The sequence below is a fragment of the Colius striatus genome, chromosome 5 (assembly GCF_028858725.1).
Source record: "Colius striatus isolate bColStr4 chromosome 5, bColStr4.1.hap1, whole genome shotgun sequence".
Taxonomy (NCBI): domain Eukaryota; kingdom Metazoa; phylum Chordata; class Aves; order Coliiformes; family Coliidae; genus Colius; species Colius striatus.
In genome coordinates, this window is record NC_084763.1 from 26,403,623 (window position 1) to 26,416,590 (window position 12,968).

Sequence of the window (12,968 nt, forward strand, 5' to 3'; positions counted from 1 at the left end):
CTCATGAAAGCAGATCTCTGCCACGACGTTGCCCGGAAAACCCGCTCGCGTGAGCACACCTGGGCGAGCGAGGCCAGGCCAGGACAGCCCTAGTGGCTACTCCCCCTGCGTCACCCCCGAGGCCGTCCCGGCCGTTCCCCGCAGCCTCCTGGTGCTCGGCGAGTGGAGCGAACCGAGCAGCTCCGACCCCTGGGCCGCTTCAGGACGAGACGGCGAGGGCCGGCCGACAAGCCAGCTCCAGCTGTGCCGGTGCCGCTCGTGTGGGCTCCCCCGGCACGAGCTCCGCGGAGCTCCTCCGTGTATCTCCTGCAGGGGCACCTCTCCTGGGGCGGCTATGGGACCCCACGGTTGAGAATCATGTCTGAAACGGTCGGTCTAGGGAAGGGGGACTCACAGAGCATCCTGAATTGCTCCCCCCACCCCTTGCTGCGACAAGTACCAGCAGAAAATGGATGAGGGACGAGTGAGCAAGATGAGAGTGGAGTGGGGGTACTCCGCGGGAGCTGGAATGCTCCTGCAGTCTCCCATAGTAAAAATAATAGTAACGCTGGGATGATGATATTACAAATATTACAAATTCAAATGTAAAAGGCTACAAAAATAACCTGTAGCAGATTACAGACAAGGGCGGGGGGGAAGCAGATGGTGATGTAAAGGTGTGTCCGACATTAAGCATCCCGACTCGAGGAGAGGCGACCCGGCGGACCGGGACTGTGGGCCCGCACGGCTTGACGACGTGACTGCGTGAGGTCATCAGTGCCGTCGAGCCCCGCCGTCTCGGTGGAGCTCGACGGCGCTGATGACCTCACGCAGTCACGTCGTCGAGCGAGGCGGCGGGACCAGGGATTGGCTGGCGGCGGCTCAGCGGCACTTCAAAGCCGGCGAGGGAGCTACAATTGTGGTGGAATGGGCGGAACTGATCATTGTATTGCACACCTCTAAAAAAAACACTGCCTCTGATTTATCAATATAAAAAAGATCCTCTGAGAGGAGGGCACTTTTGTGTGATGGCAACTTCACTTCTAGGGGTGAGTCTAAGGATTTTTTCTCTTGCTGGTTTAATTGGTTTCTTTTTATTGTCGATTGGATGGGGTTAAAATCACCCCTGTCTTGACCGGGGCTATCAGTCTCCTCTATTCAGCCTTTTTTTTTTTTTTTTTTTTTTTTCTTTTAACTTAAGTACAAGTGAGTTTAGGAGAAAAGAAAGAGCGAGAGGGGGGAAAGGGGGCAGAATCACTTTTCAGTGAGCAGGAAAAGGTTTTAAGGGCATTTGTAGAAACAACCTACAGCGCCTGGGCTGTGCTGTTCCTCTGCCCCTGAAGAAGTGGTCTTTCTTCTTTCCATGTGACTGCTGGAAGGAAAAAACCCAAACCAAAAAACCCCAAACCCAGCACTATCGTTTTCCGTGTGCAATTTTTAATTTGCGACAGATTGTGGCTTTTTATTTCCCTTTAATATAACACAACCCGCCGTGTCCAGCAGGTACGTTGAACTTGCGTATGCATACATATGTACAGATGTAAAATTTATATATATTTAATTTTCGTTGGTTCACAAATTAGGAGTTTTTTAGGGAAGTGGTTTTGGATTTTTTTTTTTTTTTTTCTCCCTACCAAAGGAGAGATTCTATATTTAAGTCTTACTCGCCCGAGGGAGGGGGACCGACTAGGTCCCGGGGAAAGGGAAGAGGCTGAAACGTAGCTGCCGCTGTGCCGGGACTGCTGTGCCGGGTCACCTTTAAAGTCAGGGTTACAAGACGCAGCTTTCCCCCCATTCTTTTTTTTTTTTTTTTCTTCTCCCCTTTTTTAATCCTCCCCAAGCTCCTCCGTGGGAGGAGGGCTGGATGGTGACAAAAAAAACCGGAAGGCGCTTAGCGGCACAGCCGCGGTGCCGGCTCCAGTGAAGGGATCCTCCCGCGGGAGTCGCGAAACTTTGCTCCCGAGGCCCGGCGACAGAGCGGTGTGGAGCGGGGCCGGGCGGCGGAGAGGTGCGGTGTGGTACGGGGCGGAGCGGGGCCGAGAGCAGGCGCGGGGTGGTGGGCAGCAGCGGGACCGCTCCGTCCCTGATGCTGGCGGGGCCGCCCTCTCCCCTCTGTGCCCGCAGGAGGAACCGCGGGTAGGCTCCACTCCGCTGGCCATGCTCGCCGCGACCTGCAACAAGATCGGCAGCCCCAGTCCTTCGCCGTCCGCACTCTCGGACAGCGCGTCCTCTTTCGGCAAAGGCTTCCACCCCTGGAAACGCTCCTCCTCCTCCTCCTCGTCCTCGGCGGGCAGCTGCGGGGCCGTGGGCTCCGGCCTCTCGGGCTTCGGCGTGGCGGGCGCGGCGCGCAACGGCTCCTCGGCGGCGGCAGCGGCGGCAGCGGCGGCGGCGGCGGCGGCCGCACTCGTCTCGGATTCGTTCAGCTGCGGTGGATCGCCGGGCTCCAGCGCCTTCTCCCTCACCTCCAGCAGCGCGGCGGCGGCCGCCAGCTCGCCCTTCGCCAACGACTACTCCGTCTTCCAGGCGCCGGGCAGCGCCGGCGGCGGCGGCGGCGGCGGGGGCGGCGGCGGTGGGGCGGCGGGACAGGAGGCAGCGACTCATCAGCCCGTCTTCATCTCTAAGGTGCACACGTCGGTGGAGGGGCTGCAGGGCATTTACCCGCGGGTGGGCATGGCGCACCCCTACGAGTCTTGGTTCAAGCCCTCGCACCCGGGGCTGGGCGCCGGCGAGGTGGGCTCGGCGGGCGCCTCCAGCTGGTGGGACGTGGGCGCCGGCTGGATCGACGTGCAGAGCCCCAACGGGGCGGCCGCACTACCCGGCTCGCTGCACCCGGCGGCCGGTGGCCTCCAGACCTCGCTCCACTCGCCGCTGGGCGGCTACAACTCGGATTACTCGAGCTTGGGCCACTCGGCCTTCAGCAGCGGCGCCTCTTCGCACCTCCTCAGCCCCGCCGGGCAGCATCTCATGGACGGATTTAAGCCGGTACTGCCCGGCTCCTACCCAGACTCGGCCCCCTCGCCGCTGGCTGGCGCCGGGGGCTCCATGCTGGGCGGTGGCCCCGCCGCGCCGCTGGCCGCCTCTCCGCGCTCCTCGGCCCGCCGCTACTCGGGCCGCGCCACCTGCGACTGCCCCAATTGCCAGGAGGCTGAGCGGCTGGGGCCGGCGGGGGCCAGTCTGCGGCGCAAGGGACTGCACAGCTGCCACATCCCCGGCTGCGGCAAGGTCTACGGCAAGACCTCTCACCTGAAGGCGCACCTGCGCTGGCACACGGGCGAGCGGCCCTTCGTCTGCAACTGGCTCTTCTGCGGCAAGCGCTTCACCCGCTCCGACGAGCTGCAGCGGCACTTGCGGACCCATACGGGCGAGAAACGCTTCGCCTGTCCCGTCTGCAACAAGCGCTTCATGCGCAGCGACCACCTCAGCAAGCACGTTAAGACCCACAGCGGCCCCGGCGGTGCCGGTGGCCCCGGCGGTGGCGGCCCCGGCGGCGGCCCTGGCCCAGGAGGCAAGAAGGGCAGCGACACCGATAGCGAGCACAGCGCGGCCGGCAGCCCGCCCTGCCACTCCCCGGAGCTGCTGCCGCCCCCCGAGCCCGGCCACCGCAACGGCCTGGAGTGACGGGCGGACGCGCGGGGCCGCCGCGCCGCCCCCCTGCCCCCTCCCGTCCCGCCACCCCCAGAAGCCGCCCCCTCCGGGCGCGCAGTCCCGCGGCGGGGACGCGGACACGTAAGTAGCCGTCGTGGCTCCGCAGAGACCGCGCTCAGCCCCCGCGGCGGCCCCTCAGTCCTCCCACAATCCCGCACGGGACGGGCGGATCGGCCGGGACGAGTAACCCGCGCGACGAGGGCAGGGTAGCGGCTTGGCGAGGAGCGAGAGCCGCGGCCTCCCGTGGGGCAGCCCCGCGGCTGCCTCCCCTCCCCTTTGCCTTTGAGACATCACACCCCACTCGGGTTGCCTTTAGAGCGGAAAACCCCGCCACGTTCCCTCTCGGTTTCCTGCTGGAAATCGTGCCGCACCCCGGTGCAGCAGCGGCACCCCGGGAGCGGTAGGCGGGCGGGCTGGAGCTGCCCCGGGGCGGGGATTCCGACGGCAGCGCCGCAGCCGGCATCCTTATCCCCACGCAGCGCCGAGCTGAGACTCAGAACTGCCCTCCTCTCGTTAACTGCCCAAAGCCCTTCTGCTCCCGGGATCAGAGCAGAAGTGTGCTTACCCCTTGGTTTTTCTTTTTTAATTTTTTCTTTTTCTTTTTTAAATTGTAACAAACCGTTTACCTTCTCGAGTCCAAATTTCATTCCGTTTGCCAGCGCATTTGTATAATTCCCGTTTGAGTGGGAATCGTGAAATACGCTGAAAATAATGAGGTTGAAAGTCATATATTTTTAAAGTCCAAACAAATGAAGAAGCACCGTGGGGTTCAAAGCGAAGCTGTAGTTCCAATGCCAAAAAGGGAGGCCGGGGGGAGGGAATAGGAAAAGAAAATATTTGTAAAATATGTCTGAACCTATAGGTTTGTACAACTGGGGAATTGTTCTAGATTAGCTAACAATTAAATAAAACTCCACCAATGTATCGGTGTGAGGTGCAGTTGTCCAGGAGACGATTTTGTATAGTATTTTTCATGTAAATTACTTCCAGTAAATATTTGAAAATATATTGAAGTATACTTGAGGTTTTTTCTTTTTTCTTTCTTTTTTTTTAATTTTTAAAAAATGTTTCTTTTCCTGTCATGAGAAAGCGTTATTGTTGCAGTCCTGGTTCACTGCATCCTTTTTTTCTGGACTCGTTCCTTGAAGCGTACATCAAATCGCACTTCAGGATACAGGTTTTGCTTGAATATTAATTTAGGTAGGCATACAACTGTAATTAAGCAAACAATATTTGATAAATGTTGAATGACATTTAATTTAATGGAGCATGTACTTATTTGCATTTACTGGCAGTTCAGGTATAGTTACAGTGAGAGTTCTCCTATATTTCATAAAGTGGGTTTGCCACGACCCATGTATTAAATAAACTGTCCGAGTGAAACTGAACTAATGTTGGCCTATGTGTATTTCCTGAAAATAATATTGATAAATGTTAATAAACACTCCTGACACTACTTTAGCAGTTTGCAATGCTGCAAACTGGTTGTCTCATTGTAATGTTGAAATAATTTGGATATTTCACATTGAAATGGAAAGCCCTTCGCTGGAACACTTTAGATTTGCATTTTAAATGCATGAAATGTAATTGATTTTTATCTGTAATATTTTAAATGGTATTAATAAACTCCAGATAAAACATTCTACCTTAGGTCAGCCAGTTGTTTTTCTTCTTTTTTAAAATTCCATCAGTCAATGATTTACTCTGAACTTACATGACAGGAGTTGCTTTCTAGAGTTTCAGAGAAAAGTGAAAATGCAACGAATTCAGTCCCATTGTAAACTCTAGCATCAAAGAGGAGCAGCACTGAGGCATTAAACTGACTAAGTTGGCATTCTGTTTTGTGCTTTTCATAAGGCTCTAGGGGAGAAAACTTAAGGAAAGATGCTGAGGTTTTTTTTTTTTTAATAGTCTTTTACATAATGTTTTAAAATATTTTTATCACAGTAACCATAGGGTACCTCTCACAAACCTGACTGTGCCTGAGAGGCTGCCTTGCACAGACCTTTTCCTCCTCGGGGATCTGTTTTTTTTCTGTAGTCAGAACCATTTTGAAAGGCGATTCAATATTGAAATGATAAAGGTCTCTAGTGCTTTCAAAGTCAAAATAACGAGTGGTCCACAACTTTTACGTTTAGCCAAAGTGTTTGTGGCTAGGGGCGATGCTAATTGTCATAGTGAGTAGTGACTTCAGCAGGTCTGGTGCAAAACTTCATAGTTGTGTGTGAAAATTCCCTCCCGTCTGTGGTTGCTCTCCCCGCAGGAGCAGAGCTGGGGCGATGTCGGGGGCTGCCAACTTGCTGCTCCAGTGCTACCTAGCTGTGCCCTTTACATCTTGCCCGCAGCGCTCTCAGATTGACAATAAAAATAGTAGTGTGAGGATTTCTTAAAACCTGTTGTCTTTTGCAGTTACAGTCTTTGCTCAGGGTTTTGGGAAAAAAAGCCCCAACTCGCTGATACTTTCTCTTGACACTTTTGTTTTGTGTGGGTAGGTGTGGGAGAGGTGTTGTTCATGTTTGCCTCTTGGATTACATAGGGAGATGATGCTCACTGTTGGGGTACTGAAAAATCAGGGCTGGAGCAGGTAATCTGAGTAGCAGAAAGTTCTTTTTTGTGTGTGTGTCTGTGAAGCACATTATTAGTAATAACCTAAAGAGCAGGTATTGAAATGTAGAGAACAGAAGTACAGATAGATCAACACCAGATGCATTGAAGATTTCAGTTCTCTGCATGGTGTAGGGATTAGAAGGGTCTTTTAACCTTCACTGTTTAAGCAGAAGGTGTTCTGGTTGAGTTTCTCCAAGCTGAATTCTCATTTTACTGTGTTACAAATGCCACCATCAGAGGCCTGCAAAGTTTTCTCCTGAAACAAAGCAACAGTTTGCTCTGCTTCATTTTTCTCTCATTTTTTTCTTTCTGTTTTTAATACCATGTAAATAAAATGGCATAGCAGCTCCTGATTTCCCTAGAGGGAGTGAGAGGCAGCATTTTTGCTACCTGGAGGTTTCTGCTCTGATGAAGTGGCTTGAGCACCAAGTGAAAAGGGAATGGAACAGTGGGTAACTTCGTGGGTAACACTGTTTCTCCCATGTCCCTCTGACAAGAAAGTGCTACCAAAATGGCACTATCTAGGAGCTTGATGGTTTGTTTAGGACACTGGTTGCTCATCTCTGGGCAGTCTGGCAGTGGGGTAGAGCCAGAGACAAAACTCATCCTTCCCCTGGAAAGGAACATGTGTATCTGCTGCTCAGGAGCTGCTGGATCTGAGCTGTGTGAGAACACACATATTTTTTCTTTCCATTACCAGCAAAACCCAGCACTTGGAGGCTGAATAGCTCTTTTTTCTAGTTGATTTACTTTTACTAAACCCTTCCAGATAAGGGCATTGAGTTGTTTGATAGGAGCGGGGAACTTGTCTCTGCATTGTGCAGATCAAGGTAGAGTTAAACTAGTTTGCTGACCCACAGGTCAAACCAGTGTCCATCAACTTACCTTCCAACTGCCTTCAGATGATTGTGGCCATTCCCATTTGCTCTCTGACCTTTTAAGTCTCTCCCCTTCAAGCTCATAGCTATGTCTATCGAATTTTGTGACCTGCTTTTCCCATTATTCCAGCTTTTCATTGTCATTTTCCAGTTTAAATTTTCAATACAGCAGTGATGTGAGAAGTGCACAGCTGAAGCGATTTAAAACATCATTTCTGCCTGTAGTTCCTTTTCCACACTATCCCTGGCCTATGTCTTATGAGACTATGTGGCGATCAAAGGGTGTTGGCTTCTCCATCACTTCCAGTGTAGGAATGTGAAAGTAGAAAACAAAAAATGAAATCTCAAGCATGTTATTTGTGGATGGATGGCTTATCCAGCTGTCAACACCTTCACAGCTGTAAAGGCGATGGAGTCAGGATACTTGATGCAGTCTAACAGATCTTTCAGTAGGAATGATTCTAAGTATGCGCTTGTCAAAACCCACCACACTTCAGTTAGGTCTCATAAAGTATCCTTTCATTTAGCTTTGGGAAGAAAGAGACAGGAAAAAGTGTGAAGAATTCAGGAGTGTGGTTGCTTACGCTTTCATCAGTTTTACGATAAAAGGACAAAAGTCTTTTACTGTATCAGAATAACCTTCCATTTCTTAGAAAAAAAAAGCAGGGTCTGTTTTCTCAGCTCTCTGCATTATACTTGACTTTATTAAAATATAAAAAAATAATTCCTCAATGTTTTCCATGGAGGAAAGCACATTCTGCAATATCTGGTTTAAAATGTAGAACACTAATATTTAGACTGTTTTGTGTGTGGTGTCTTTTCAAGTTAGCTGGCTGTCTGGTGCTACAGCTAATGGGGAAATTGTTGCATGTCAGGAAGGTGTGCACTGGGAAAAACTGCACCATTTAGGACAATTACAGTGTTTCCAATTCTATGGTTGTCTAACTGCTTCCTGGAATTATAAACTTTTTTAAAAAGATATGAGGGAAATCGGGGATAATAGTAAGCAGTTTTGCACAGGAGCTTTAGTGGAACACTCTAAATACAGTTTTGCACAGATCTTGAAACAAACTGGGAACGCTGCATTACTCTGTGAGTGGTGAATGATTTTGCAAGAGGCATATTTCTGATGCCTGTAAAGCTTGGTAAGAGGCTGGATAATGGACCCACCTCCTGGGGAGCAACTTCGATCTTGGCATTTGGAGATTTCTGTTTTTCAGGCTGAGTGATATTGCTCTGCGAAGTGCAAAAAGCAGTCACAGAGCATTGAAACTTGCTGGTGAAGGGCTAGTAGTCCTGGGGCCTGATGATCGGCGGCAGCCCCAGCCACTGGCCATAGCACCAGGCCTCGCTTCAGATATGGGCTGGAGAAGGAAGGGTTGTAAGCTTATAAGGTTGAAACTCCTCAAATAATGACCCAGAAATCTCATCCCTGGTTAGGGAAAGCATGATTGATGGGCTGATGGTGGAGCCTTCTTTTGTTTCTGGGGAGGTGTAACAATGTGCAAGTTTTCTTTGGGGTAATGGGGGAAATAATTGTGTTTTGTTTGTTTTTGTTCTTCTTTTTGCCAGCACACCCTGTGCTTTATGTGTGCTCCTGAAACAGGAGCATGTATATGAATGTGCCCATATACTTGGTGTAACCTCCATCTGCCTCGTTTCAGAAGCTCACCTTCCACTAGCAATAAAGCTGTCCAGTCGCCTACCCCGGCGGCTGCTGGGCCACAGGCTTTGTGACTCTTTGCCTGGACTGTCTCCCAGTCGCTGCATGGCTGCTGTCGCACCAACACCACTCCCCCCCGCCCCCCCCCCCCCCGCAAACCCGCATCCTTCCCTTTCGCTTTTTCTGCCCCGACTCCTCAACTTGGACTTTCTCCCCATTGCTACAGGGATGTTTTTCGTTTTTTCTTTTTCTTCCGGAGAAGGATGCTGCTGCTCCAATCCCCTCCCTTTGCCTGCCTCGGCTGGGACACCACAGACGCGGAGGGGCACGGCGCGTCCCTCCGCGGGCTCGCAGCGCCACCCGGTGTGCGCGCCCCGGAGGCGGCTGCTCCCGCTCACAGCCTCCTTACACCCCTTCCCTGGGTCTTCCCCACGGGAGGGGGCACCGAGCAGCATTTGGATGGGCTTCCTTGGCGAAGGACAGCCATGGTAACCCTCGCCGATTGTGATCAGGTCCTCAGACGACCCGTGTGATGCCGGCGGGGGCGGCCGGGAGATGCGGGTCCTTGCCTCCCGGCCGCCTCCGCCGGCATCACACGGGTCTTCGCACCAGACGCCACTGGGGCTTCGCAGACACCATCCGCAAGTGTCCTTCAAACTTGGACCCAATTCCCTCTTCCCCTTCTTGCCATACTCCCCCCTCCAGACTACACCCAGCGATGCTCCTTAGGAGGGTGGGATTATTTATTTACCGAGCAAATGGTCCAGAAGCCGCTTCTACCGGCAGCTTCCCGCCTTAAAGGGAGAGCAAATCTCTGTGAAGTCGCCTGGAAATGAATGAGGCGGGGAACGTACCCACGGCCCCCTGGCTCTACTTGAGCAGCCAGTGCCCGGCGGCGGGACTGCCGGGACTCTCAGACGGAGCGAGAAGGTGTCCTCATCACAGATAAAGAGACGCTGGAAATGTGAAAGGAGCTATTAGGGCAGGATTTGGGATCTCGTTTAGGTGTTTCATCCCCGAGTTCTTTTAAAGCTGCTGGGGGAAGGAGGGGGGCGGGGGCTGACAGGGTGACAAGGGCCTTTGACTATGTTGCTGAACTCATTGGTGTGGTTTAACGCTAGGTCGGAGGCGGGTTTTGTTTTTTGTGGGTTTGTTTGTTTGTTTGGTTTGGATATATTTTTGTTTGTTTGGTTGGTTGACTTTGTTTGTGGAGTTTGTTTGTTTGGATTTTTTTGCGAAGTATATTGGGGAGACTTCAATCCTGAAAAAATACTTTCAAAGTACTTTCCTGTATTTAGTAAACTTAGTCTCCCAGGGTAGCTCGGGTGTTCCTTACACCGACTTGTTCGTGCGAACGGCAGAAAGTGCGTTCCTGACGATTAAAATTTCTCAGCAATAAATTAACACTGTACCCAAGCTCGCAATCTTCGGAGAAAAGCCTTTTTTGTTGTTTTTCTTTTCTTTTCTTTTCTTTTCTTTTCTTTTCTTTTCTTTTCTTTTCTTTTCTTTTCTTTTCTTTTCTTTTCTTTTCTTTTCTTTTCTTTTCTTTTCTTTTCTTTTCTTTTCTTTTCTTTTCTTTTCTTTTCTTCTCTGAGTACAGCGTGTTATTAAATTCTGATAACCCCGTTGGCAACCACTTGGCAAAGGACTAACCGGGGAGACGGCCAGGTGCACCTCGCACTGGAATCCCGCGGGAGGGACCGGTGGCGGCTCCGGGTCTGGAACTTGCGGGGATGACGAGGGGGACGGGGACTGCAAAGGAATGAACACACCGAAAGTATCCTGTCAGAGGCAAGGAAATTGCCTTTAGCCCGTACGGGAGGTGTCAAAATGCCGGCTGAGGCGATCGAATTTTTAATTTCTCGAGGGAAGAAGTTTTAATGCTCAGAACCGCGAGGGCTTTCCCTTCTTCACTGCTGCCCCTTCACACACAGCTCTCTCATTTTTTTTAACCCCTCTGTCACCTCCTCTCTTCCACTCTTCAGAGATCAAACACGAACACCTGGCAAGAGTTATGAGGATTTTCTTCTATATTAAAATAATCGACCTAGTGTGAAGATGTTGCCTATCCCTGCAAACCTTGCCTATTGCAAAAAATCCACCCCAAAACAACGAAAAGCCTCCCAACCCTCCTGCAGCAAACAATTGCTTTCAGAGAGTCGCCAGGTGAGTTCTATGCTCCTAGCCTCTAGTAGGGGAAAGCAGACAAGCCACAAGTATTTGCCCGTAGCCATTGCTGGTTTCTCAGATAGATAAATACCTTATACAGTGAAATCAGTGAACCACAAAGGATGCTACATTGGGTGAGGAATTTGGCTGGCCAATGCAAAGCAGCTGTCTCAAGGAAGAAATCTCTCACTGGTAAGAAATGGGTACCTAAGTGTCAGTAAAAGCCAGTTTCACGGTCTGCCGTATGTGTTTGCTTTGCTTTGGATAGTCCACACTAAGAATAGGGCTTAATTTGCTTGCCGTATATGTATGAAAGGACAAAGCCAAATGGGGAACAGTTGCCAAATAAGTTTTTCAATTGCTTACTGTGTTGAATGCAGTAGCATGTTGCTAATGTCCAGTCATCTTCTGTGCTAAGACAAACACAAGTCTCACTTCTTAGAGGGATCCAGAGCAGGACTTCTTCCCTCCAGAGCACTGACGTCACTCATACTTACAGTAATGCAGCCCTTGCTTAGCAGTCAGTGAGTTTATCAGTCTCACGTGCCAAGCTTAAGATTTCCAGCAGACCTCGGTTTTAATGCTCACTTTGACACTGGATCACATCTAGTTTCAATTAAACTCAACAGCCTGTGGGAAAAGTTGCAGACTAAGTTTACCTCCATTTTGCCAAGCACAGAGTTTTAAGAAGAGTGAATGAATTGAAAACACATACAAGCAGCGTATCTTTGTTAGAAGAAAGTTTTCAAATCACCGTGAATTCTAAAAGATGCAGATCCTGAAAAATTTACTCTTGCAGTGGACATAATTGAATAAGTAGATGCAATATATTTGTTTGTAGTTTTGCCTAATCCTTTGCATCTTCTCCTTTCCTGACATAGAAAACCAAAAATTCATTTTGACCTGTTTCTGTTCATAAATGAAAACAATGTACTGGATGCCAAAATCATGATGTGGATCTTGCTTCTGTTCTGGATAGCTACTCTGTACCCAAACATGAGTTCAGTTACAAAACACACAGTACGTAAGAGTTTATAATGTTTTATAGACATTAAATAACTACCTAGCTAGCATTTACATTCATGTTAGGCCCTGCTAATTTTCACTTGCCCTGGCAGACGATTTTTTTTCTGATTGTATGAGTCAGGCAAGAAAGATGAGGGACGTATTATTATTACCCAATGTGCTAAGTTTCCACATCTCCACCCTCTTGTCTCTTGGCAGGTAAATATTCCCGAGTGTATTTTTTTGTGGTATATCAGAGACTAGGTTTAAAAAATCCATTACAAATTTGTCCAAGTTGAAATATAGATGAGCAGAACAAAAGATCTTTCTCCTTTTGCTCAATATTTTTTGTTCTTACATGCATAGTAGACAATGATATTTCCTGTTGTCTGTAATAGTATTACATATATATAACATTATTGAAGGCAACAGGAGAAACTGTGCTGCCTGCTAGAGTCAGCACACATTATACAGGACAGACTACCTATTTTCAATATCTTTCAAATAGACTTTAATAAAAGATGAAAGCCAAGAATCAAACATAGTTAATGGTCTTAATTAACATGCCTTTTTCTTTTCTCTGTGGTTGTATTTATCTGTTTTGTTTTGAGTTTACAATTTGATAGCAGAAAGATAAATTTGTCTCAGAATGTAATTGCTGGCTTGCTATCAAAATGCTCATAGGAGAATTAAAGGGAGTTTTTAAAAAAACTCCAGCCTCAAGAAAATATTCACATTGGTATTCCTCTTGATGTAGGAGGTGGGATAGGAATGGTAGAGAGATCGAAGAGCTATGTATGAAAGAAAATAATTTTTAGTCTTTTGAAAAATACTTGGTGAATTGCATTTACTGATTTTGGACGGAGCAAACATTTTACCTGCTGCAATACGTCTAAAGCAAGATATGTGGATTTTGACATTTTGCAGCAGAGAAAAATGCACGTATGAAGTCAGGCTTAATTAAAGAAATTTATGTTACAAGTACTTTCATATAATTTATTGCGTTTCTACAAGTACAGAAG

The 12,968-nt window shown here is 49.2% G+C and overlaps 1 protein-coding gene across 1 annotated transcript; it reads left to right on the top strand.

Moving 5' to 3' along the window:
* The first annotated feature begins 799 nt into the window (after positions 1-799).
* Positions 800-3,597, top strand: SP8 (Sp8 transcription factor). Its single transcript, XM_061997083.1, has 2 exons — positions 800-1,028; positions 2,104-3,597. Exons 1-2 carry the CDS (start codon positions 1,008-1,010, stop codon positions 3,595-3,597), a joined length of 1,515 nt encoding a protein of 504 aa, XP_061853067.1. The 5' UTR covers positions 800-1,007.
* Positions 3,598-12,968: the final 9,371 nt, after the last annotated feature.

Bases quoted from the DNA above. Each gene is read 5' to 3' on its own strand.
- SP8 (XM_061997083.1), top strand. From the start codon at position 1,008: ATGGCAACTTCACTTCTAGGG. The intron at 1,029-2,103 runs GTGAGTCTAAGG...CTGTGCCCGCAG, and splicing joins TGGCAACTTCACTTCTAGGG to GAGGAACCGCGGGTAGGCTC.